Genomic DNA, 25,666 nt, shown 5'->3' on the forward strand with positions numbered 1-25,666 from the left:
GGTGATTGTATCATACAAGCAATGGGATGTCTCTACCATCTCACACTTACAGATGATTATTGTGAATGTTACTGTCTGTTTCTTGTTGTTTACTTCTGTACAATATTTGTTGACTACGTCCATTGTCTTCTGCAATCCAATAGTTTGGTTGTGTCTGAATAATTTTCCTCATTCTGAGAACATCCATTGGTTTTACTCTCAATCCAGATGAACAGAACTCTTTCAAGAAGACTTCACTTCCCATAAAACTGGAACAGATTCCATCTTCTGAGACAAGGATAAACACCTGACATTCAAGCTTTTCCATTAATTCTTCACCCTGGAAAGAGGAAAAACAACAAACTTTTAATAAGAATCTGTGTCAGATTGAAATAACTAAGAGATGAAGCAATTGAATTTTATCACTCTTCCTTAAAGGTATACTGTCACCTGTTCCAATTTTGCCACAGTTACCATGGAAAGAGAAAATCTAACCTATCACAGATTTTAAGCGGGTGGCCGCTTTTTAAAAACAGCGCCCTCATATGGGCATTTTGAATGCCAAGGAATGCCCCTTTGACTATATATGGGCATATATAGATTACAGGTGACTGTATACCTTTAAAATATTACTTCTGAGTTGAGCAGGACAAGGTCATGTGACCCAGCAATTTTGCCTTGTGCATATTTTTCCTTTTTTCTTTCTCGCTAGGTATACATACTTGTTAAGAGGCCCATAGTAGTTTTTCACCATTTTCTCTTTGTTTTGAAGTCATTGAATCTCTTACACTGTATCATAAGTATCATATGACGTAACCAAACAAGGTTGCTTGAAGTAATCACTTTCAACAAGCGACACTGCCTTTTAATTTTCCATCACATAAAAAAATGTACACACATGTGCAAGTAATGGTTTATTTCATGTTTTAATATTTTCTAGTTCATCCATGTATGCCACAGAAATAGCACCATACAGGATATTGTTATTCAATGACTGTCAATGGAATGCATTTGATCAGTTTACTTCAACAATAATTCAGATGTGTAGCTGTCATAATGCAGGGTTTGAAAGAAATCAGACAAAGGCATGTGTGAATTGTTGTTGTTCTGAATTTTGGAGTTTGACTGATCCAAGCTTTGAATTTAAAGTACTTTCACTCAAGTCAGTTTCACTATAGCTACCCTCATAATGGTTTGAACTGACTGCACTGGCAGGTTGTGTTACTGTAGGATTATTCCTATCCAGGCATCAGATTGTCTTGCCAGAAAATCTACTTACTAGATTACAATTTCAATGGAAAACAAAAGGCTATGACACTCCATAATCCTCTTACAGACTAGAACAAAGGCGATTCTGGGATCAACTTCCTGGCCTTTAAGCATATTTGTGTGTCAGGAGTTATTAAGATGTCTATGCATGCAAGATATGGGAGATATTGGGAGGATGGTATTAATGTAATGTCAAACATGATTCTTGTGTTTTCAGAGTTATTTTCAGAGTTATTTGATTAATAGATCAGTGCATTGATCGATAGATCCGTCGATCTATCAATTGATCAATGGATTGATCGATTGATCCAGGATAGATCTATCCCTATGAATCTATTCCCATGAATCACTCAATCCAATACATTATCAGTTGACTTGATACGTCATCGGTTGGGAAAAATTACTACGTTATCGGTAAATTTTTACTTTGTTATCGGTTAGAAAAATGTACTACGATATCGGTTTGTTACTGTGTTATCGGTTGATTTACTATGTTATCGGTAAATTTTTACCAAGTTATAGGGTTTGATATGTTAATAGTTAGTTACTATGTTATTGGTTGTAACAGGCCTCACTTGCAAGGGAAATTGTGCATTTTCATCCAGATGCATTTTTCAGAGGAAAATGTTGAATTTGGAATTCCATCATATCACCTTGGCCTGGGCTGCCATGATATCAGGACATGATCAAGGTCATGCTGGCGAGGGCCAAGGATACTATACTATCCACATTACAACTTAAAAGGTGTATTTCTTCCTACATAGCTAATAAAAATACATGACGATGATCTCCCCCCTTTTGCAGTTTTCAAATTTAAGGTGACATATCCCCCCCCCCCTCCAAATTTGCCAGCCCACATTTTGGACATTTGTCATACCGCTCAAGAAGCCTTCAAGAAAAGTGTTGGGTCTTTACACCATACAGACTGTAGAAATACTCATTTGGGAAGTGATAGGCCCAGTGTGTGTTATAAATATGGTGTTATCGATTGGGTTCGAACTCAAAACATCGGTATCCATCACATCACATCACATCATATATTTTTACTTTATATAAACAAAGAAATACCTAGTTATATTTATTATTAGCTACTATTATTATACTGTAATACTTTATCTTTATTGAAGAAAATTTTAACTTATTTTTGTATCACACTTTTATTGCCACAAATGTGATGTAAATCCTATATTTTACAAGCAATAAAAATGTTATTATTATTTATTTATTATCTTTGGCGGAGAGGCAACAGGCAGAACCGCTCGGCCAAATCTAGTTCCAAAAACAGGACGAGAAAGCAAATGCCTTTGGCATATTCAATTACATACTTGTAGACCCCCCATGATACGTAGGGCCTCTTTCAAGCCCTAAAAGTGCACCTCACAATGTCAACAACTCTTCCTCAAAATCAATGTCTTGACTTGTGTAAGTTTGAACTGTAACGTTGAACCCCTGGGAGGCCATGGAGCAGTGATTCAACGATGTCGAGTGCCAGTGGATTGATTAGTCGTGTAATTCGTGACAGCTAGTCAACAACCATGCAACAATGAACAAGACGACCAAGCCAAGCTCAATACTTGTACTTGGCCATGTACAATCCATATACCCACAGTGAGCGCTAAACTTGCGAAGCTAGCCCTGCGTACAATGCTGTGTGTTCCCGGCGTTATACGGCGGCTCCCCGCCGGGCCGCCGGCAACAAAGCAGATAAACAGCCGAGTCACAGGCTATGCCAAGGCATTTGAAACCCGTCTATCCTCGGCCAGAGCTACTAAAATTAAAATTCCTGACGACTCTGGACGTGAACCTACCTGATCAAAAAGCGAGTCTATCATAACCTTCCTTGGCGAAGTTGAAGTCGTAAAGATTTGCCCTGCCATGGTTGACTGTCTGGTGTTTACAGCCGAGAATGCAGGACTTGACTTGCGGCTGGCAAGAAATGAAGATCGCAGACCCAGTACAGTGACCTCTGAACCCTTTGAATCTCACATCAGTCGTTGGGGGCGCACGAGAGTGCTATACTTGTACAAGTATGCTGGATGCTTGGTATGCTTTGTTTCTGACACATCTACATAACTTGAATATTTTTTTTATAAGAGAGAATAATTTTGTAAAATATCAACCTTTTCTTTTGTTTTATACTTAAAAGGTTATTCTGCTGAGATTCAGTGATTGAGAAAAACTGCCTTAGAGCATCAATTGGCTTAAAAATTATCCACAAATCTTTGGGATTTCTGCAAGTTTGAATGAGACAGAAAATCAGGGGAAAAAGAAAGAAATAAACAAGCTTAGCAAATATGAAGTCTTACACACTGTGGCCAAGCAATTCTGAGAATTATCAATAACTGAATACAAGGATTTAACATTTTGCCTGTTTTTAGGTTGTTGCCGACTGAAGTTAAGTAATACTGGGAAAATAACAAATACAATTTGCCCTTTTCAGTGAATTCATAAATTCTCAGTCCCATGGACTAATATGTATCTTGCTGCATGATAAAACTGCACAACTTGACGACACTATTGCCAAATCAAAACAATGTGGATGTCTTAGGGGGCCCTCTGACAGTTCATAAAACAACCCCTAGGATTATGTTGATTATTATTTGAGTGGGTGGACCCAGTATTTTACAGTCTTGTTGATAAAACTGCATGCAAGATTAACTTGCATGCAGTTTTATCCACATATTAACACTTTGAGTGCTGTAATTTTTCCCACCAAAATTTTAGTGCAACATTTTACCAATGTTTATGAATTTTTCTACTATTTGTTGATAATTTTGGATCAACTGGACATCACATTTCATTGGCTACAATTTTTAGTCAACATTTTGGCAAAAATCAGAAAAAAAATGACTGGGGTATATTATCATAAAGGTGACAAAAATTGACTTTGGTGTGTACAGTAGGACTTCTGATTGTACTCTGATACTGGTCTTTGAGTGACCAACATCTCTGTGATTTGATTAGACCTGATAAAAAATACACTAAGTTAGAAGACTTGACATATTGAAACACTGAATCAGCTCACCTACTGGTTTGTGAGTTGATTGTTTTCTGGGTAATATACTCAAGGACACAGGAAACACAGGGTTATACTTGTTGTTCACAATAAAATATGAAAAGAAAGTAATTATTTGTTGTTGTCTATTGTTCAGTGAATAAACAAATTATTTAAATTTGTTGTATTGTTTATATTTGTCACCTCGATATCATCATACAAATATGTAAAGAAAATAACATTACATTATATATTATAGCCCAAACATGGAACTGTATGCCAAAAGGTAGGTGATCATTTGCTCAATGTAAAGAGGACAAATGGTCTCCTGTCCCAGGGGTAAATAGTCCCTTGTTTGGGCTATTATATTTTTATTTCATGCCTCTCATACATGATTTCTCTCAAAATTTTTGGTTGTAAGTACAAATGAAAATACTATGATTTGTCGAAGTATTGACAAATTTTCATCATCGAATAGATTCAATGGTAAATTGTTGGTGTCATAGGCCACATTGTCACCTTTTGACCGAAAGTGAAGTATTTTCAACTTGACAGCTTCACGATGTAAAATGTTTAAATCACATGTTTTACATAGAAAATACTGTTATTACAAAATTGTGAGAAAAATATTGATAAGCCAAATTACAGTGATTCATATGTATCCTTACACCTTTATTTCAAATCACCTCTGCAGAGCTGACCACACTTTGACTATTTGGATAAAACACGAAGGATGAAACTCTGATTTCCTTTCTGAGACAGTAAATAGCACTGATTGCAAATGACATCATGTTTTTCTCTCATTAATATGCATAAATAAATATTTGTCCGCATTTTCCGCCTAAACGACGAAAATGAAATCTGCTAGTGATATAATGGAAACTAAAAGTCACACTTATTCTTATCAATTTATTGCTCAGACAACAAGCTTCAACAAAAGCCACGCATGCAACAACAAAATTTGTCTGAATTTCAGGCAGCGTTGTCAAAAGTCGTGCGCATGTAGCTATATTTAGTAACAAACCTGAAATCTTGATCAAGGCTATTCAAATCAATTTAACGAGCGTCAAAAACACAATATTCTTGATCATACACTGGCCGCATGGGTACTGCACCAAGAATGCATTTATAGATGCACTGGAAATGGTTACTGTAGGCTTGTCATGAAATTTACTGCTGGAAAACCATGAATGAACCACATCACATTTGAGTTTGAATCACTTTGGACAGATCCTAAAGGTCTGAAATACTTTTTACCCAAACAGTAAGCATTATTTTTCCCTTTCTATCCTATATTTTATTCCCAAATCAAAAAGTAAATGCTATGAGGTTATTACCCAATATCTCCAGTTCTGTGTTGTATCAGCATTCGTGTCATTTGTGCTGCGTCAAATATGAGATGATGTTGAGTATCTGACACAGCACAAATGACATGTGAATGACACTATCACAAGATTGAACATACTGTACCATATTTAGCTTCCCGAAATATCCTTGTTCCTCAAAACCGTTCAATTTTTTATGTTAGCAACATTGCACAAAGGCGGAGAGTGGCAGCTTCCTTGTTTGTTTACATTGTTTACTATACAATTGCAAATGTAGTTTGGGAACACTCCAGACATGATGATGTTTATCATGAATATCTAGACGTTCACTGTAAAATATCACCGCTGATATTTTAGGGTATAATCATCACCAGGATGTAGCGAATTTTTATGGGCATGGATATATGATGAATTGTAAGTATCCTCCATACTTTGGAAAACCTTGGCTTATATCAAAATGCTCCTGTTGAAAGGTTACAACAACCCCTAAAATGAAATGGTATGGCCCCATTGCCAAATAACATCAAAAGTGCCACAGTTGCCTGTGAGTATAGCACTGATCGCAAATGATGTCGTTTTCCTCTCATTAATATGCATAAATAAATATTTCTCTGCATTTTCCGCATAGATGATGAAAATAAAACCTGTTAGCATTACAATGGTTACTAAAAGTCATGCTAGTTTGAGGTATTTCATGGCGCAGACTACAAGCTTGAACAACAGCCACACATGCAACAACAAAGTTTGTCCAAATTTTAGGCAGCGTTGTACAAAAAGGTGAACACGTGCAGCCATATTTAGAAACAAATCTAAAATGCGATCAAGGCTATTCTGAAGGTGGCCACCAAGCAGAATTTAGTGTGAAAACCTTTTATCATTAACACCTAATATGGTTTCCACGTCACAACTATCCTGATTGGCATCAGTTTCCATGGAAACACTACCTCTCCTTTCATGTGTATCTAATGTTTCAACATTTGTTTCTGAGACAAACTCCTGTTTTGTGTGTTTGTTGTCAGATACTTATACAACCTTTTCCTTTTGTTTTATACTTTTAAGGTTATTTCAACTTGGATTCAGTGAACAACGAAAAACAGTGAAAATGGCTTTAAAAGCATGATTAGGTTTAAATATTATCCATAAATCTTTGGGATTTAGTGTGACAGAAAGAGGGGAGTTGCATTAAAACATATAGATAAGTAAGTTAATAAATAAATACGTAAATAAGCATTGCAAATAAACTTTACAGTCTTACACTTTGTAGCCTAGCGATGCTGAAAATAGTCTATGATTTAAAGGATTTTACATTTTGCCTTTTTTGAGGTTGTCAATAACTCATAAGTTAAATTCCGCAGGACAAAAACTCAAACATTTTTGTTTTGAATGACTTGTAAAACACAAACTCTAATCTGGTGAAATTCGGCTGAAAGATTTAAAACTCCCACAAATATATTATATGGTCATACAACAATAATATAGTTTGACATGTGTCTTTGATATGAGATGCAAGATACTTGCGCACTAATTTCAAGGCAATCAAAACAGCAGTTCTTGAGTTATTTTTTTTTTTTACCATTTTCACATTTTTGAGCTCATTTGCATAATTTTGGGAATACAAACTTCATTTGAACAAAATCCCATCAACAGCCCAGCATGCATCTCACACACCAAATACCAAGCTAAAAAGTGCATTGTTTCATGAGTCTTTAATGTTGACAGACATACTGTACGTACATACACACATGTATACAAACACCACTGACTTCAGTTTATACGATAATCAAGAATCAAGTAATACTATTTATATGCTAAATGTTGGCAATTTTGACCATTTCCTGTTGATAAATAAATATGGGAGTGAAAAATGTCCGTGGCTTGATGAAAAGACCATTGTCAGGACCACATCCATTTTTGTGATGTCATCATTGGTGCCATGAGTGTAGACCAGAGAAGCTATACAGTAACATACACAAGTGAACTACAAAATGGCATCAATCTCCGTCTATCAATTGGAAAGTGACAATCACTCCTTCCCTGAGTTGGTACCGAGTGTGTTAACTATTGCTCCATAGGGCATTGCTCACAGTTGTTTACCACACTTGATATCATGCCACCTGACCAATACGAGGTTTAATGTGAACTAAGACGTTTCCAGACAGGGTGAATTTATCACTACTTTAACAGTGAAATACAACACTATGGAAATAGCTACTCCTATAACATTATGGATTTTGGAAAGAATAAGTACAGTTTTATATGATTCAATTAAGTTCAGACATACAAAAATGGGTGACATAGACACTTTAAATATTCAGTCGACCAAATATGACTAGACCAGGTCAAAGGTCACACAGGAAGAAATTTATCCTCTATCTGTTGTGTACTTTCATGTGTTTTGTCAAATTACTTTTAATCTTACAGGAATACCCACACAGCTGACACTGATGAGGTCTTTCATCAGAGTGGGCTGACATCATGTGCACTTTGACCTTTGACCTACTCATGAACTTTCTCGGGCAAAGTTCACACTGGTGTGATTGATAAATAGCTTTGTTATGAATTTGTGAGTGCACCCTAAGTGTGGAATGGTGGCTGAACTGTTTTCCACAGACCTCACACTGTACAGGGCTTTCACTGTGTGTACACGGAGGTGACGAGTTAGCATGACTTTAGTTTGAAAACCTTTACCGCACTTTTCACAGATGAAGTGTTTGATGTTGTCCTGATGGTGTCGTGCTATGTGATGGTTCAACTCATCCAGAAATGCAAACTCCTTCTCACAATCTGTACACTGATATTTGGACTGAATGTGAAATCGTTGGATGTGGTTGTTTAGGCTACCTAAAGTGACCAAATGCTTACCACAGAATTTACAGTTAAACGCTTCACTATCGCTATGTCGTTTCATGTGAATGTTTAGTTGATATTTACAATAAGTCTTATATTCACAGTAGTCGCAGTGAAGTTCTGTACGCCTGTGTTTCACTTTATGACGTCGCAATGAGCTACGAGCGCCAAATGTTGCTCCACAGACATCGCAAGAGAGAGCATTTCCATCCACTTCATGACCTTTTACATGATCATAAAAACTTGTCCGTTGCCAGAACTGTTTTTCACAGACATGGCACCCATAGACAATTAATTCTGTCACATGATGATTCAGCAAATGTTCTTGCCACTCTCTGTATGGAAACTTTATTCCACAAAATCGACATTTCCTTTCAGAGCAAGCTGCTCTCTGTTTGTGAACCTCTAACAATTTGGAACTTTTACATGACAATCCACATCTTTCACATAAATATACGGCATTATCATTGGATTCTCTGAAGATCTTCTTTACAGTTTCTCTGTGATGTTCAACATCTCCCTCTGAACCTATCTTCCGACGGACACGACGTTTACGCCCAACAACTACACTAGTATTTTGCCCATGTTCTTCCTTGTTACTAAAATTCTTCTTCTTTCTGGTCTTTGTTCTTTGCTTTGATGTCACGTTCCTCTTGTTTGGCATGTCTGGTTTGTGAATAGCACCCTCTTGAGTTGCAAAGTTTACTTCCTTTGTCTTTATTTCAACCTTTTCAAAGCCTTTTCCATGGCCATTGTCCAAGGCATTCTCAGACTTTCTTTCTTCATTATTCTGGTGGCATGGTGACACAGTAATATCATGTGTAATACAGAAAGTTTTATCGTTAACATCTAATATGGTTTCCACGTCACAACTCTCCTGATTGGCATCAGTTTCCATGGAAACACTACCTCTCCTTTCATGTGTGTCTAATGTTTCAACATTTGTTTCTGAGACAAACTCCTGTTTTGTGTGTTTGTTGTCAGATACTTTCCTACAATTTGTCAAGTCAGCTGCCATTGCACTGTAAATATCATTGCTTGCAGAGCATTTGTCTGTTTGAATTTCCTCCTGAACAGTTTTCACCGAAACTGTATCGTATGAGCAATTGGACCACTGTGTCACCTCACACTTTATAGATTGATTATTTTGAATTGTACTGTCTGTTTCTTGTTTACTTCTGTATAAAATTTGTTGACCAAATCCATTGTCTTCTGCAATCCAAAAGTTTGGTTGTGTCTGAATATTTTTCCTTGTTCTGAGAACATCACATGGTTTTATTTTCAGTCCAGAGGAACAGAAATCTTTCAGGAAGACTTCACTTCCCATGTAACTTGAACAGATTCCATCTTCTGAGACAAGGATAAACACCTGACATCCAAGCTTTTCCATTAATTCTTCACCCTGGAAAGAAATAAAACAACAAACTTTACTAAGAATTGTGTCAGATAAAAATACTGTACACGTATATCAAGCAATGAACCCATTGAATTTTGTCACATCTTTCTTAAACCATATTACTTCTAAGTTGGTTAAAGTCATGTGACCCAGCAATTTGCCTTGTCGTATATATGTACTTTCCTTTTTATATTCTCTCTACATATACGTACTTGATTAGATTACTATATTAATAACAACAGCAATAATGGCCTATAATAGTTTTTTTTACTTTTTTCTCTTTGTTTGAAATTATGAAATCCTGTACACTGTATCATATGTACCATACTGTGTAAAAACAAGCAATTTGAAAGAAAATGATTTTTTGACCATAAGTAGGAAAATTGCAAATATCATCACTTGTTTTGCAAATTTAGCCCATAATGTTTGCTTTTTGAGTATTCTGTGTACCGGCCATGCATTTGTGAACATTTGGGTTACACACTGTAGAAATACTCATTTCATATAGAGCCATCGTTTATTATAAATTCCAGTTCAAAAAGCAGGATGAGGCAAATGTCTTTGTAACATTCAGTTACATAGTCCTACTTGTAGACCCTCATGTCTCGTAGGGTCTCTTTGAAGCCCTAAAAGTGCACCTCACGGAGTGTAAACAACATTTCTCCAAATCCATGTCTTGTTGGCTATACATTGTGTTGCTCCAGGAGGCAAAGGTGCAGTGCTGCAAGTGTGATGGTGTCGAGTGCCAGTGGGTTAGTTAGTAGCTGCAAAATTGTAGTGGTACAGTGAGGCGGTCGGTGATTTTTGGTTTTTGCGACCTCGCTTACCAGTAGCGCTACAATGCTGAAGGCCCTGTAGCGTTCAAAATGAGTCATAGTGTGGCATTTTGATGTGAAATATTCCCTCATATTACTGCATTTGGTCGTACCGATTTATCACTACTGATGACTAAACACTATATACATACTAACTCTTTCATTTATGGGGTTTGGTATTTGTTCAAACAAGTCGATGGTGTTCCAAAAACATTTAGCATGTTTCTGGGAGCTGCCATTACTGAAAGATGGTAATGGCAGCTCCAAGAATTGTTTTTGGAACGCGATCGACGTGTTTGAACAAATAGCAAACTTCATAAACATCAAGGAGAGTGAAGTATAGTGTTTAGTCTTCAGTAGTGATAAATCGGTATGACCAAATGCAGTAATATGTGGGATTTCACATCAAAATGCCGCACCATGCGGGGTGCGTTTAACTTGAATGCTACAGGGCCTTCGGCATTGTAGCGCTACTCCTGAGCAAGGTAGTAAAACCCAAAATACCGCAATTATTCGGTGTCGCTCAAATTTGATCAGAATTGGTATACATGTATACCAGTATGGGTACCAAAGATCAACAATACATATTGTTTCTATCTGTTCAGTGCAGGAAAATTCTACGCTGATGTTATGACAATGATTTCTGGACAGTACAACCAGAAAAACAACAAGAAATATTTAAACCAGCAAAAAAAGAATGGCAAAAGTAAATAAGGTCTGAAACTTTAGGTACTGGAGTTCAACTTTAGCAACATGCATAGCAGAAACAGTTAGTCCCTCTTAGTTGGACCATAGACAGTCTTCCCCCTCTACTGTCTATGGTTTGAGCTGGTCTGTTAATATGTAACAGTTCATAAACAATGACAGGAAATGACTCAAGCCTGTTTCAGACACTGGCCATCACTCCTGCACATTTGCAGGATTTCGCTTTTTCTTACCTCATATGCACATTTTTGACACTGATGTGTTCATTTGAACAAATTCACATCTCAACCCCTACATCTACCTGTACACCAAATACTGAGATGGTAGCTTTGGCGGTATGGGAGCCTTTGTGTGTGACGGACATACATCCGCACATACCCACAAATATACAGACATACAGACGCCACTCAGACTCATCACATAAGCTCTTTTTGGTATTTATATATAAAACCAAAACCAAATATGAGCTAAAAATCACCGACCGCCTCAATTTTGCAGCCAGGTAAGTTAGTAGTGACTCATTCGTGACAGTCAACAGCAATGCAACTATTAGCCAGGCTGGACAGCCATAGTACTTGTACTAAGCAAGATACTACCCACAGTGAGCTCAGACTTTTCAGGCTGACTGGCCAGAGCTATACACAGCCAACACGACACAAAAGGTCGGCGTAAGGCCCTTGGGAGGTACAAAAAGACGTACCTCCATGGGCAGAACAATTAATTTGATAAACGTATGTGAATCCCACGGGCGCCCGTGGGCTACGTAGTCTGCTAAATCGATCGATTGATCTTTTGCTCCCCTATTTAGGTTACAGTAGCGAGCAGATCAAGAACGGCATCGAAAAATCGAGCAGAAAACAAATCGATATGGCAGACAACCTAGCCCACAGCCCACGGGCACCTGCGGTAAAAATCCCGTCTCGCTCCAGCCACAGATTGTTCTGACCACAGTTACGAGTGGCTAGTGGAGTGATACGTACCGGCCGCTGCGTACTATACTGTAAGAATATGTATCTTCTTTATGTATAGTACGCAGCGGCCGGTACGTATCACTCCACTCGTAACTGATTGTTCTGACAATCAACGGCGACTTTTGACGTGTAACCTACCTGATCAAAGAGCGGGTCTATCATAACCTTCCTTGGTAAATTTGTAGTTGTAAATATTTGTCCTGCCATGGTTGACCGTCTGGTCTTTATACTAAGCGTGAGTGCAAGACTTGCAGCTGGCAATTAATGAAGGTCTGCCTGGGAAGGTCACAGACCCAGCGTGAACTCTTACCCTTTGGATCCCTACTTCCGTCAGTCGTTGGGGGCGCACGAGTGTTTAAATAGCACAAAAAAAGCTGGAGGTTCACTTATATTTCACTTATAAGATGATGAACAAAACTGAGGATTTTATCACAAAGTTTTCAAGCCTTGTAAGACTTGAAGGAGAAAAATGCATCAAGATTGCATTCATATGATGATCTTTGTAATTAAACAGCTAATTATTTGGGGTTTTTTCCAGACAAGATGCATTGTAATTTTAATGCATTCACAGTTATCTAGATTTGTTTTATTTGTGACTATGTTGAAATAAGTTTATCTTTTTCAAAAAAAAAAGCTGGAGGTTTTTGTGCGTAGTCTCTGATATATCTGAAATAATTGGGTACAATATCAACTTTTTTTGTTTGTTTTATACTTTATGGGTTTTTTCAACTGGGATCACGGTGAACAACGAAAAACAGTGAAAACTGCTTTAAAAGCATGATTAGGTTTAAATATTATCCATAAATCTTTGGGATTAGTGCGACAGAAAGAGGGGAGTTGCATTATAACATGTAGATAAGTAAGTAAATAAATAAATACGTAAATAAGCATTGCAAATAAACTTTACAGTCTTACACTTTGTGGCCTAGCGATGCTGAAAATAGTCTATGATTTAAAGGATTTAACATTTTGCCTTTTTTGAGGTTGTTGATAACTCAGAATTTAATTTTGAAGGAAAAAATTCAAACATTTGTTTTTTGAATGACTTGTAAGGCACAAACTCTTATTTGGTGAAATGCAGCTGAAAGATTTAAAACTCCCACATATAATATGGTCATACAACAATTAATAGTCGCGCCAGCGGCTTACTGACTACGCATGCGCTTATTCATAATATACTATGCGAGTAACCGGAAGTGTACCCTTCTTTCATGGGCGCCGCCATGTTTTTTTTTTTGAGTACTCGTAAATAAACAAATACAAAACAAATTACTATGATATAACATGCCTTTTATAACATATACCTCTTTTATTAGCCAGTAAATGTTATTATACACCTTGTCGCTGATACAAAGTATCGTTGATATAGATAAACGGAGAAAACTGTCGTGCATATGAACGGGGGCATACGCAAAGAATGCTGGGATTGAATTATAGAAGAGCGCCCCCTGTGTCAATAATTAGATTCTTGCAAGTTTTTAAACGGAACGCTATAGTTTTCAGCTTGCAAGTGGAAGGTGGGCAGTGCGGTTACCATTGCAATGATAATTATTGCATAATACGTCCCTTGTTTAACGCAATAGGCTGTTATCATTGTAAAAATTGCCAACTTTTGTCCAAAATTTTTACACGCTACAGAAAATCTATACCTGCCCTGCTGCAGGGTTTGACGTCGTGTAAGTACGTGAACTGCTTTCATCAGAGGGAAACTGGGCATAGTTGTCATATAAACGTTTATGAAGTAACAATTACAGTTTATCATGAATCAATACAAATAACATTGCCAATCTTAACCCCTGGCGCGACACCAAGGGCTGAGCCCTATATAATATTATAATTTTGACATGTGTCTTTGGTATGAGATGATTGAGTACAACTGGCAGTCAGAGGTCTGGATCTAGGAACAATAAAATACAATTTGCCTTTTCAGTGAATTGTTAGTTCTGTGGACTAATGTGTATATTGCTGCATGGTAAAACTGCACACTTTGACAACACTTCCGCGAACTCAAAGACACGCCAACGTCTTAGAGGGCCCTCCAACAGTTCATAAAAGAACCCCTAAGATTGTGTTATTATTTGATGTGGCCCCAGTATTTTACAGTCTTGCAAATAAAACTGATTGCAAGACATTAAATAAGTGTTTGTACAGTAGGCCCACCAAATGTGCTAAGATGCTTGGCCTCAGCAAATTCTACGTGGTTTGAAGACAAGATGTTCTGAAATGCTGACTCAAAGCTTTCCATCCTTCTTGATTGTGTAGTTTGGTCAGCTGATCAACTGTTTTTCAATTTCATTGTTTTGTGTATGGTATACTCCAGGACTGCGGAAATACAGCATTCAAATCATATTTATGGAGATGGATAGTATGACTTCCTCACACTTGACTACATTTTGACTATTTTGATAAAACACATAGGATAAAACTCTCACTGATCTGATGGTAAATTCAAATTAAGTGTAGCGAACGTCAAAGTACTATATTTTGATCATACACTGATTTAATCATTACATTTCCACTACATCCTGAATGATTTTGTAGATGCACTGGAAATGGTCACTGTACAAGGCTAGCAAAGCCCTCTCTTGCTGAATACCCATGAAATGGACCAAAGCCATTTTGCATTTGCATAATTTTTTGACAGACCATATACCTTTTGTGAAGGGTTAAAATATTCTTTACAAGATAAAAAGCACAAGTTTTTTCTTTTCCAACCTTTATTTTACTCCCACTGCTGAAAATAAATACATGGAGTATCCTTCATATTGTAATTCTGTCAAAACTTAAAATCTGCAACACAAGTCCTTTGCATTGAACCAGTCAGTCAGTCAATCATGCAGCAGTCAAGCAGATCTGTTGTGAAAATACTCTGAAGATTTTCCAGTGGGTTTACTGGGCATCCAACATAAACCAACTTAACATGTGTAGCAACGTAGCAGAATGGTTCAAGAACAAGATGTCAGCCCACTATTCACCCCTATAGACCCTGACCTCCACAAGAATTACACTCTAATAATGACTAAATTTTTTTTTACCACCAAAATTTTGCAATTGACCACCAGAATTTAAATCTGGTGGTCAAACTTGACCACCAAACAAATAAATAAATTTGGAACCCTGTACACACTGACGCTGGACAACAGATGGATAACCATCCCAAAAGCTATAGTAGCTAAAAAAATGGTGAAATAGACAGTTTAAATATTCATTCAACAAAATATGACCGCATCAGGTCAAAGTTTACATGGGAAGAAATTTATCCTCTATCTGTTGTGTACTTTCATGTGTTTTGTCAAGTTACCTTTAAGTTTACAGGAATACCCACACAGCTCACACTGATGAGGTCTTTCATCAGAATGGGCTGATATCATGTGCACTTTGACCTTTGCCCTACTCATGAACTTTCTAGGGCAAAGTTCACACTGATGTGATTGATACATGGCTTTGTTATGGATTTGTGAGTGCGCCCAAAGCTTTGAGTAGTAATTAAACTGTTTCCCACAGACCTCACACTGTACAGGGCTTTCACTGTGTGTTTGTCTCAAGTGGCCGTTCAGTAGAATTTTAGTGTGAAAACCTTTACCGCACTTTTCACAGATGAAATGATTGATGTTGTCCTGATGATGTCGTGCTATGTGATGGTTCAACTCATCCAGAAATGCAAACTCCTTCTTGCAATCTGTACACTGATGTTTAGACTGAATGTGAAATCGTTGGATGTGGTTGTTTAGGCTACTTAAACTGACCAAATGCTTACCACAGAATTTACAGTCAAAGGCTTCACTATTGCTATGTCGTTTCATGTGAATGTTAAGTTGATATTTGTAATGAGTCTTATATTCACAGTAGTCACATTGAAGTTCTGTACCCGTATGTTTCAATTTATGCTTTTGCAATGAGCCTACTGCTCCAAATGTGGCACCACAGACATCACAATTGAAAGCATTCCCATCCACTTCATGACCCTTCAAATGATGATAAAATCTTCCACGATGCACGAACTGTTTTTCACAGACATGGCACTCATAAATTATTAATTCTGTCACATGATCATTAAGCAAATGTTCTTGCCACTCTCTGTATGGAAACTTCTTTCCACAAAATCGACATTTCCTTTCAGAGCAATCTGCTCTCTGTTGATGAACTTCTAAATTGCTGGAACTCTTAAATGACAATCCACATCTTTCGCATAAATTTTCAGCATTGTCTTTGGAATTTGTGAAGATTTTATTTACTTTTTCTCTGTGATGTTCAAGATCTTCTTCTGATGTTATCTTTGGACGGGTATGACGTTTCCGCCCAGGAACTACTCCAGTATTTTTGCTATGTTTTTCCTTGCTACTAAAATTCTTCTTCTTTCTGGTCTTTTTCGCCTTCGTCCTCTGTTTAGGTGTCATGTTGTGAACAGCGCCCTCTTGAGCTGAAAAGTTTGCTTCCTTTGTCTTTATTTCAACCTTTTCAAAGCCTTTTCCATGACTATTGTCCAAGGCATTCTCAGACTTTCTTTCTTCATCACTCTGGTGGCATGGTGATGCAGCAATATCACTGCTATGCCCACTTACAGTACTTATTGTTTCATCATTCACATCTGATATTGTTTCTGTGTCAGAATTCTCCCAATTTGCATCAGTTTCCATGGAAACACCAGTTGTCCTTTCCTCTTCATCCAAAGTTGCAACATCTGATTCATAGACCAGCTTCTGTTTTGTATAATCATCGTTGACTCCTTTTCTATCATTTATCAAGTCAGTGTACATATCATTGGTTGCCAAGTAACCATCCATTTCAACTCTCTCATTAACAGTTGTCATGGAGATTGTATCATATGAGCATTGGGACGTCTGTACCATTTCACACTTTATAGATTGATTATTGTGAATGTTACTGTCCGTTTCTTGTTGTTTATTTCTGTGCAATATTTGTTGACTACACCCATTGTCTTCTGCGATCCACAAGTTTGGTTGTGTCTGAATATTTTTCCTAATTCTGAGAACATCCCATGGTTTTATTTTCAGTCCAGATGAACAGAACTCTTTCAAGAAGACTTCACTTCCCATAAAACTTGAACAGATTCCATCTTCTGAGACAAGGATAAACAGCTGACATCCAAGCTTTTCCATTAATTCTTCACCCTGGAAAGAAATAAAACAACAAACTTTACTAAGAATTGTTTCAGATTAAAATACTGTACACATATATCAAGCAATGAACCCGTTGAATTTGTCACATCTTTCTTAAACCATATTACTTCTAAGTTGGTTAAGGTCATGTGACCCAGCAATTTGCCATGTTTATATGTAATTTCCTTTTGACACACTCTCTTCTTATACATACGTAATAAAATTACCTTATCATAACAGACAGCAATGTAGAATGCCAATGGTAGTTTTTCATGGTTTTCTCTCCAGTTGGAAGTCGTTGTAAAACAAAACCAAGCAATTTCAAAGGAAATTACTTTTTTACCAAAACAGGGGAAAATTGCCAATATCATGATTTTTGTTGTAAATTTGACACAAAATGTTTGCTTTTCAGTATTTTTGAGTAATCCAAATTATGCTACTCACAAATGCCTGGCATTTGTGAACAGCATTTGGGTTACACACTGGAGAAATATTCATTTCAGATTGGGTCATAGTTTATTATAAATTCTAGTTCCAAAAAAAGGTCAAGAAGGCAAATGACTTTGTCATATTCAGTTGCATACTAGTACTTATAGACCCCATGATACGTAGGGTCTCTTTCAAGCCCTAAAAGTGCGCCAAACAATTGTGTAAACAACATTTCTCAAAATCCATGTCTTGTTAGTTAACATACATGTGTTGCTCCACCCGAACTTGTGAGAATCCCCAGGCGGCGAAGTGCAGTGCTGTGAGTGTGACGGTGTCGAGCCCCAGTGGGTTGGTTAGTAGCGTGGAGCCTGGAGGTACCAGAAGAGTAGTACCTCCATGGTAAGTAGTGACTAGTGTCATTCATGACAGTCAACAGCCATGTAACTAGCCAGGCTGGACAGCTACACTCAGTGTGACAGTTTTCAGACGACCTCAGTTTTCAGACATTTAATGACATGCTGTTCATCGAACTTAACTTTGCTCTGTATTGATAGTGTTTTACAAGTCATGTGACTGCATATTAAGTCAGGTGATGCTGCTGTCCAGTTTTTGATAGTTTTTTTGGTGGAAGTTATTTCGGGCTACAAACTTGGCAAAGTTAGCCAGACTGTACGATATAAGGTGCTGAAAGCAACACACAGAGACAGCCCATATGTACGATAGGTAAGCAACAAACATGATGAAATATTGTTGAGTCATCCATGGATTAAACGTAACTAATTATCACAAAATATTTACATACTGTTTTCTAAACAAATCAAAATTGAAAATCAAGGGTTTGAAGTTTCAAATTATCAATATTTAGTCCCTAATCACATTCCAAATACGACGTCCGATTACTGCAATAGCAGTCCGATTACTATGCCCTCAGCATGGGGTAAAAAATTTGGCAACTTTGACCCCAAAATACCACTTTCTTCCTGTTAACAGTTTGAGGATAAACACAGTAAAGTTTCGAAAGGTATGGTAATAAGATTTCGTAGTGCTTGTCATTTATGAAACGGCTTTGGGCGAAATTCACTACCCTGTCCAAAAACTGTCACACTGAGTGTACTACTAAGCCAGTGTTCTCCACAAATGAAAATTAAAGGCGGGCGGCTAATTAGCATATGTATTTGCATAATATTTGCATATAATTTACATATCACCAGGGCTATTCACAAGGCACTCCAGTGATGAGATATACTTCTGACATTCTCAATATTTTTCTCCATTCAGCAGTGATTAATGGCAAGCTATACAATTTATTTTTACATTTAAATCCTGTCTATTTACTTTAAATAAATAATAAAACATCAAAAGTGAAAAAAAACACATTGAACTAATACAAACAATACACAATTTAGTAAATATATTGCACAATACCAACATGAAAATTCAAAAGTAGGCCTACATGAGAAGTAATCAGTGTTCGAAATAATCGGTGGCAAATGGTGGCACGTTTTCATGTGACCCTCTGTTACTATTAAGTTTGTCTGTAGCCGGATTGGTAAAACCATGAACGTCTTTTTTTTACGTCCATGACAAGTTGACACGGGACTGAATAATGCACTAAGTTACAATGCGGAGTCGCGGAGCATGCCTGCAGAGAAACATACGTTGACTTTAAAACTCAATTCATAATAAAGGGAGGCCCGAAAAAAATGATACCAAGTATTTCCAAGAGAAAGATTTGAAATTTCATCGACTCTTAGTTCGGCAAACGTACAAAACTTCGACAACTGCGCGGCGTAGGCTGCCATGCATGTTTGTGTGGAGCACGCTGGCGCACTAGATCTCGATCACACGCGACCTTTGAACTATACAGTAGGCCTACAGAACCGTATGTACGGTACATAGCTGCTGTATTCTGATGATCACACGAATGATGATTTTAGCTCGTGCAGTTTCTTTTTACTTCATTTCATTGTGCCTTTGATATTTTAAAACGGTCACGGATTTCGAAACTTGATCAAACGCAACTGCTTCTCAAAGTCAATCGAATGAATCCATGCAAGTTACGAATGCGTGACAGGAAATGACACACATGGCTTCAACGTCATGTGTACGTACACGGATCTCAAAATGGCTAACTTGGCTCGGATACGCAACGACCTGAGCACGCGAAGTACCATACTTTTTTGCATCTGATATTTGTCTCAACCAATCGTACGATTTTAGCCAGATCTGATCGAAATCACTTTTCCTGACCTTCGGATCCTTACAAGTACGAGACATTGGCGGCAATGGCAGTGACAATAGCATAGATGCTTTGACTGAGTGTCCGCTGGCAAAATGCAACACCGAGCCTTCGAGTGTACCGTGTCCGTTGTATGAAATGGACGGTGTCTGTACGGTACGGTCGGCAGCTTAACACATTTCAAGCTTTTTGAATTGAAGTCTTAGCCAGTGTTCATCGGCACTACGGCCGTTTCACACTTGAAAAGCTTGCTGAAATAAGAGCGTGACAAAATCGCCGCTGAGAAACATAGGTCTTCAACCACATTTACTAAAGAGTATCGGCGCCGGCGGATATGAAACAGGATCGGGCGAAAAAAATAAAGGATCGGGGCCGTCGGGGCCTGGGGAGAACATGAGGATGCATGCAGTCGCAAAACAAACCGACAGATGTGTGAACGGTCCCTCATTATTACACGACGTTGTCAGTTGCTGTCATTTTTATTCATAGGCTTTCAGATATTGTTGGGGCAACTGACTGTGAAAACAGTTTAGGCGACAGAAAACAAAGGTGGGCGGGCGAGATTAAAGGCGGGCGGGCGAGATTAAAGGTGGGCGGCGACAAAAGAAGCCGGGCGCACCGCCCGTCAAAAACCCTTGTGGAGAACACTGTAAGCTATACCATAGTACGCACAGTGAGCAAAGACTTATAGCCATGGAGCTACCAAAAGAGTAGCTCTATTATATAGCTGACCGCCAACAGGACAGAAAAGGTCAGCGCAAGGCCATTGGGCAAAACGTGGAGCAATTATAGCTGCAATAATTGTAGCCCACAGGCCATGTTGTTTTGCTGTGTTGGCTATTCAGCCCCGACCCACAGGGCTACAATTAGTTCCCATAGAAAAAGTGACAATTTTACACAACGCATTTGCTGTACACAGAAGCAGCCGCACAGGCGGGCATGGTTTGATTTTGATTTGATTTGATTTATTAAGCACTTTAAATCAATACAATACAAACAAGAAAAAAGTCAAACACGAGAGTGCTGGGATAACATAGAAAAGTTAAAAACTTATTTCCACTGACGTTCCACGAAAAACAAGTTCATAAGCAAATCAGCAAGACATTAATTACTGTTCAGGGCTCGAAATTAGCGGTGGTCTTGCGTCAAATGACCACCATTTTTCCACGCTTGACCTCCAAATTCTGTAACTGGAGGTCATTTTGACCACCATGAAAAGAATGTAGTATTTCAGCGGTTGCCTGTTTGTCTGATGGCTCGCCTATCACTCGCGCAAATCAAATTCCGCGAGAGCGATTAGCCGCTCGCGCCACGGCTGGGACCCAAGTTTTTGAGACCAAAGGCACACGTCACGTTGTATCCAAAATGTAACATACTCTAATCACCTCCGATTGATGCCCGAGGCACAGTGTAGGGAATAAAATTATGCTTTCAATATTCAGTTCATTTAACATGAATTACGTTCTCGGCAAGCAATGGAATGGATTGATTTAGGTGCAATAATGTGATACAGTATTACAATAGCACTATACTTGTCTAGCGATAGCGTATCGGCATCGGGCCTGTACACTTCAATAGCACCACTACGGTTCGGAATTTACACGTATACAAACAAATGTACAAAGTACAGCCCTTCATTCTTACAAATTCAAACCAACTCCGTTTTCTTGGCTGCTATATTCTTTCTTAGTGTTCAAAACATAAACGGTTATCCTGCCGCAGCAAGATTTCATAGGAAAAATATTACGCTATCGAGATCGAACGTGGAGAAAATGTCTATGACATGATGAATGGCTTATGCCGCAACTCGCAGAAACAAACGCGTAATCTCTGATTAAACAGTTTAGCCTGAGCGACTGCTAGGTCTCTTGGTCCTTTGAAAGCTTAAAATTAATAAATTGACTCTGAAAAGTTGGACAGATACCCGATAATTCTGAAAAAATGATCGCGAAACGATCATGAGTTCATTCTACTGTAAAACTTTGAAAGACGTAAATTTTTGCGACATTTTGGCGCAGAGAACATAGAAGTTCTGTGTGACTGTCGTAAACTGGTACCTATTGAAACAATTGGCAGCCCTCGGCCCTCTTCGCCTTCGAGTGTACACACCGCGACGTGCCTATTATGATAAATTCATCTTGTTTTGTGGAATGTAAACTTGTGATCACTTCGATATATCGCGGTAACAATCGGCCAAGTTAACTTTGGTTGAAGACCAACGTCGAGCATGCAGGATGTTTCAGCGGGTCGCAAACGTAATCAAATGAAATATAACTTGACTGTGGACTGCTGGTAGCACGATTCAGTGTAAAGTCTAGTTCTGTACGCGTACTCGGCGTAGTTCAAACATAGAGGGACTGTGTTCAAACTATGGAGGTAAAAAAATACCTCCATGTTCAAAACCAAACATGTTTAATGACAGCACTGTTGTTTTGGTAGGTTTTTGTCTTAATGCCAGTGTATCTCATGTGCATACCATAAGTCTTATAGTAGTTTTTAAAAGGCTTGTAAGCTTATGAAAAAAATCATGAAAAAGTTACATGTCCTTTTAAAAAGTAGGACTTCATCTATTTGTCCGTGAATGCAACAGAGGCCACATTTCTGCATATTTATTGTTCGAAAAATGTTCAAAGTTAGCCAATATGCTATGAACATTTGGGTGGGAGAACACTGCTTATCCTGTTTAATAGGTATTATTTTTTTTTATCCACTGTACAGACATGTACATTTTGGGTACAGCTATGTTCAAAGACTCCCACCATAACATTGACCTCTCTTTTCATGAATATAAAAAGCCTGATAATATGATTCAGTTAAAAAAAAATATTGACTACCAGTTGCCTTAAAATGACCACCAAATTTAAAATGTGGTGGTCAAAATGACTACCAGGATAAAATGTTAATTTTGATCCCTGCTATTAGTAATAAAAAACAAAATTATTTTTCTCACGTTGATTCATTGCTTCATAAAAACACTTCTTTAACTTTCTTTTACACAGAGAATTTGACGTTACAGTCTGTATATTTCCTGGAACTTTGTTCCATTCAACCACTAGATATACACGGAAACAGCCGCATGGGCGGCAAATTTTTCCTTGTCCCATGGAATTTTGCTATAGTCTTCTTCCTGATCATTAAGCAATGCCGTATACGCTCAGGAAATGGTCGACAGTGGATATTTTCGACTGGAAAACGACGGTTAATAATAGACTGTAGTATCGCTGCTACTCAGTGTCTGTGGCACAGGCGCTCCTTAGCTGGGTAGTCTGTTAAATAGATTGATTTTCGGCTCGGTCTATCGATCGATCCTGTAGTCGATATGCCCGCCACTGCAACCTAAATAATTTAGTAATAATAATTATAATAATTATAACAATAGTTTTAATAATTTAGGTTGCAGTGCAAGCATATCGATGACGGGATCGATAGATCGAGCTACCCAGCTAAGGAGTGGCTGTGGTCTGTGGCGAGATCGAGGCAACCTACAAAAAAACAGGATGGTTGGACAGTCTCATATACATTACGTTTACTTTTTTGTACGTCCCACACAAGTTTGTAGATACATTGTAGATAAAAAGAACCGACTCATTTGAGTGAAATACTAATCATGTAACTCTCCACTCCACTGTTTATCCTTGTGTGTCTAGACAGATTGGCACCAGTACGTATATACGTTGTATTATGGTTTGTTTAGCCAGAGTGCTGTCCTAATTAACTTCGGTCTCTACTATCAACTCAATAACTAATTTAGCTATTCCTTGTGTGTTCTATCCAGACACTCAAATGAGTCGGCTCTTCTTATCTACAATGTTATCTACGATAGATCGAGCTACCCAGCTAAGGAGTGGCTGTGGTCTGTGGCGAGATCGAGGCAACCTACAAAAAACAGGATGGTTGGACAGTCTCATATACATTACGTTACTTTTTTGTACGTCCCACACAAGTTTGTAGATACATTGTAGATAAAAAGAACCGACTCATTTGAGTGAAATACTAATCATGTAACTCTCCACTCCACTGTTTATCCTTGTGTGTCTAGACAGATTGGCACCAGTACGTATACGTTGTATTATGGTTTGTTTAGCCAGAGTGCTGTCCTAATTAACTTCGGTCTCTACTATCAACTCAATAACTAATTTAGCTATTCCCTTGTGTGTTCTATCCAGACACTCAAATGAGTCGGCTCTTCTTATCTACAATGTTATCTCCAAAACTTGTGTGCCACGTATAAAAAAGTAAACGTAACGTATATGAGACTGTTCAACCATCCTTTTTTGCTGTACAACAAGATGGTGTTGGATTTGAACTTGGAAAATTTCGTTCAAGACCGTTGTTTTTCAGTCTACAATATACACTGTCGACCATTTCGTTACCATAGATGACATCGCTGATGACCAGGAAGCTAGAAGATGTTAAAATTTCCATGAGGGGAGATTTGCGGCCAGTTGGGCTGTTTCTGTGCGCAGTAGGGGGCCGGGTTAGGCCTGCGTACAGGTCTGTGTGTTCCCGGCGTTATACTAATTACTAGGACCTCCAGGCTCCATCACAGCCCACATCTAGTCTCGCTCCAGTCACATATTATAAAATCCCTGGCGACTTATGACGTGTACCTACCTGATCAAAAAGCGAGTCTATCATAACCTTCCTTGGCGAAGTTGAAGTCATAAAGATATGCCCTGCCATGGTCGATTGTCCAGTCTTTCCGAGCAGTGCAGTGCTGTGTGTGTGCAAGACGGCAAGCTTGAAGGTCACTGACGCAGCATGACCTCTAACCCTAGATCCTTTTCCCAGATCCCTACTCTTCCATCAGTCGTTGGGGGCGCACGAGAGTACCACAAGAGTACGAAAAATCTGGATTTAAAGATATTTTATAGAGGCCTAGTCACAGAAAGCTTGGCCAAAACTTTTAATTACAGTGATGGGAAATGCCATATTTTTGGCCACGAAGAAACGCTGGAACACATCTCATCTGGCTGTCAATATATAAAAGAAAATCAGTCGCAAAAATGTATTTCTTTCTTTGTCATATAACACAACTTTGATAAAAATACCAATATCAAAGGCTTAGCAATTTAAGGAACTGAAAATAATAATAATACAACATTTGACATTTTATACTCTGTTATTTTCTTTGTAAAATACACAGCTTGAATTATTCAAAATTCAGTTATTCTTGATGGGATTAAAATTTTCTTCAATCCTATGCACATCAGGTCGACTGGTAATGAATAGTCTAAAATATGATATTATTTTCATAATTTTTAAAAATAATAAATCGCAATTATGAAATATTGATATCACATAACCATATTAGTATTTCATCAGGGTTGAGCATCCTTTCTGCGGAGCAGCACTCTATAAAATGGCTGTATTTGTATGAGTTATGTTTGAAATGAGTGGCCGGCCTGGGTATATCCACTATGCTAGGAGTAATATACCCTTTTTATATACTCCTAGTTATAGATAGTACACCCCAGCCGACCTAGCGGCTGATATAGCTCCACTGTGTTATGTAGAGAATAGGTAACTTTGACACATGTGTTGATAAAGAAGGTAGAAATCTTTGATAGTTCATT

At 38.0% G+C, this 25,666-nt stretch overlaps 1 protein-coding gene across 4 annotated transcripts; it reads right to left on the bottom strand.

Annotated features, from left to right (window-relative positions):
* Positions 1-4,894: 4,894 nt before the first annotated feature.
* On the bottom strand, positions 4,895-24,861 carry LOC139123994 (zinc finger protein 25-like). 4 transcript variants are annotated; one of them, XR_011549820.1, is made up of 3 exons: positions 12,441-12,749; positions 7,540-9,817; positions 4,895-5,419 (listed from the first exon to the last, which is right to left on the bottom strand). XR_011549820.1 is itself a non-coding variant. In XM_070690129.1 (2 exons), the coding sequence occupies exons 1-2, from the start codon at positions 24,771-24,773 to the stop codon at positions 8,069-8,071; spliced, it is 1,818 nt and encodes a 605-aa protein (XP_070546230.1). In that variant the 5' UTR covers positions 24,774-24,855; the 3' UTR covers positions 7,260-8,068. The 4 variants fall into 4 exon arrangements, 3 of the variants coding, with proteins under 3 accessions (XP_070546230.1, XP_070546229.1, XP_070546228.1); XM_070690129.1 differs by lacking the exons at positions 4,895-5,419; positions 12,441-12,749 and adding an exon at positions 24,705-24,855 and having other exon boundaries at positions 7,260-9,817; XM_070690128.1 differs by lacking the exon at positions 4,895-5,419 and having other exon boundaries at positions 7,260-9,817.
* Between the last annotated feature and the right edge of the window lie 805 nt (positions 24,862-25,666).

Source organism: Ptychodera flava, assembly GCF_041260155.1.
Source record: "Ptychodera flava strain L36383 chromosome 23 unlocalized genomic scaffold, AS_Pfla_20210202 Scaffold_23__1_contigs__length_28996876_pilon, whole genome shotgun sequence".
NCBI lineage: Eukaryota > Metazoa > Hemichordata > Enteropneusta > Ptychoderidae > Ptychodera > Ptychodera flava.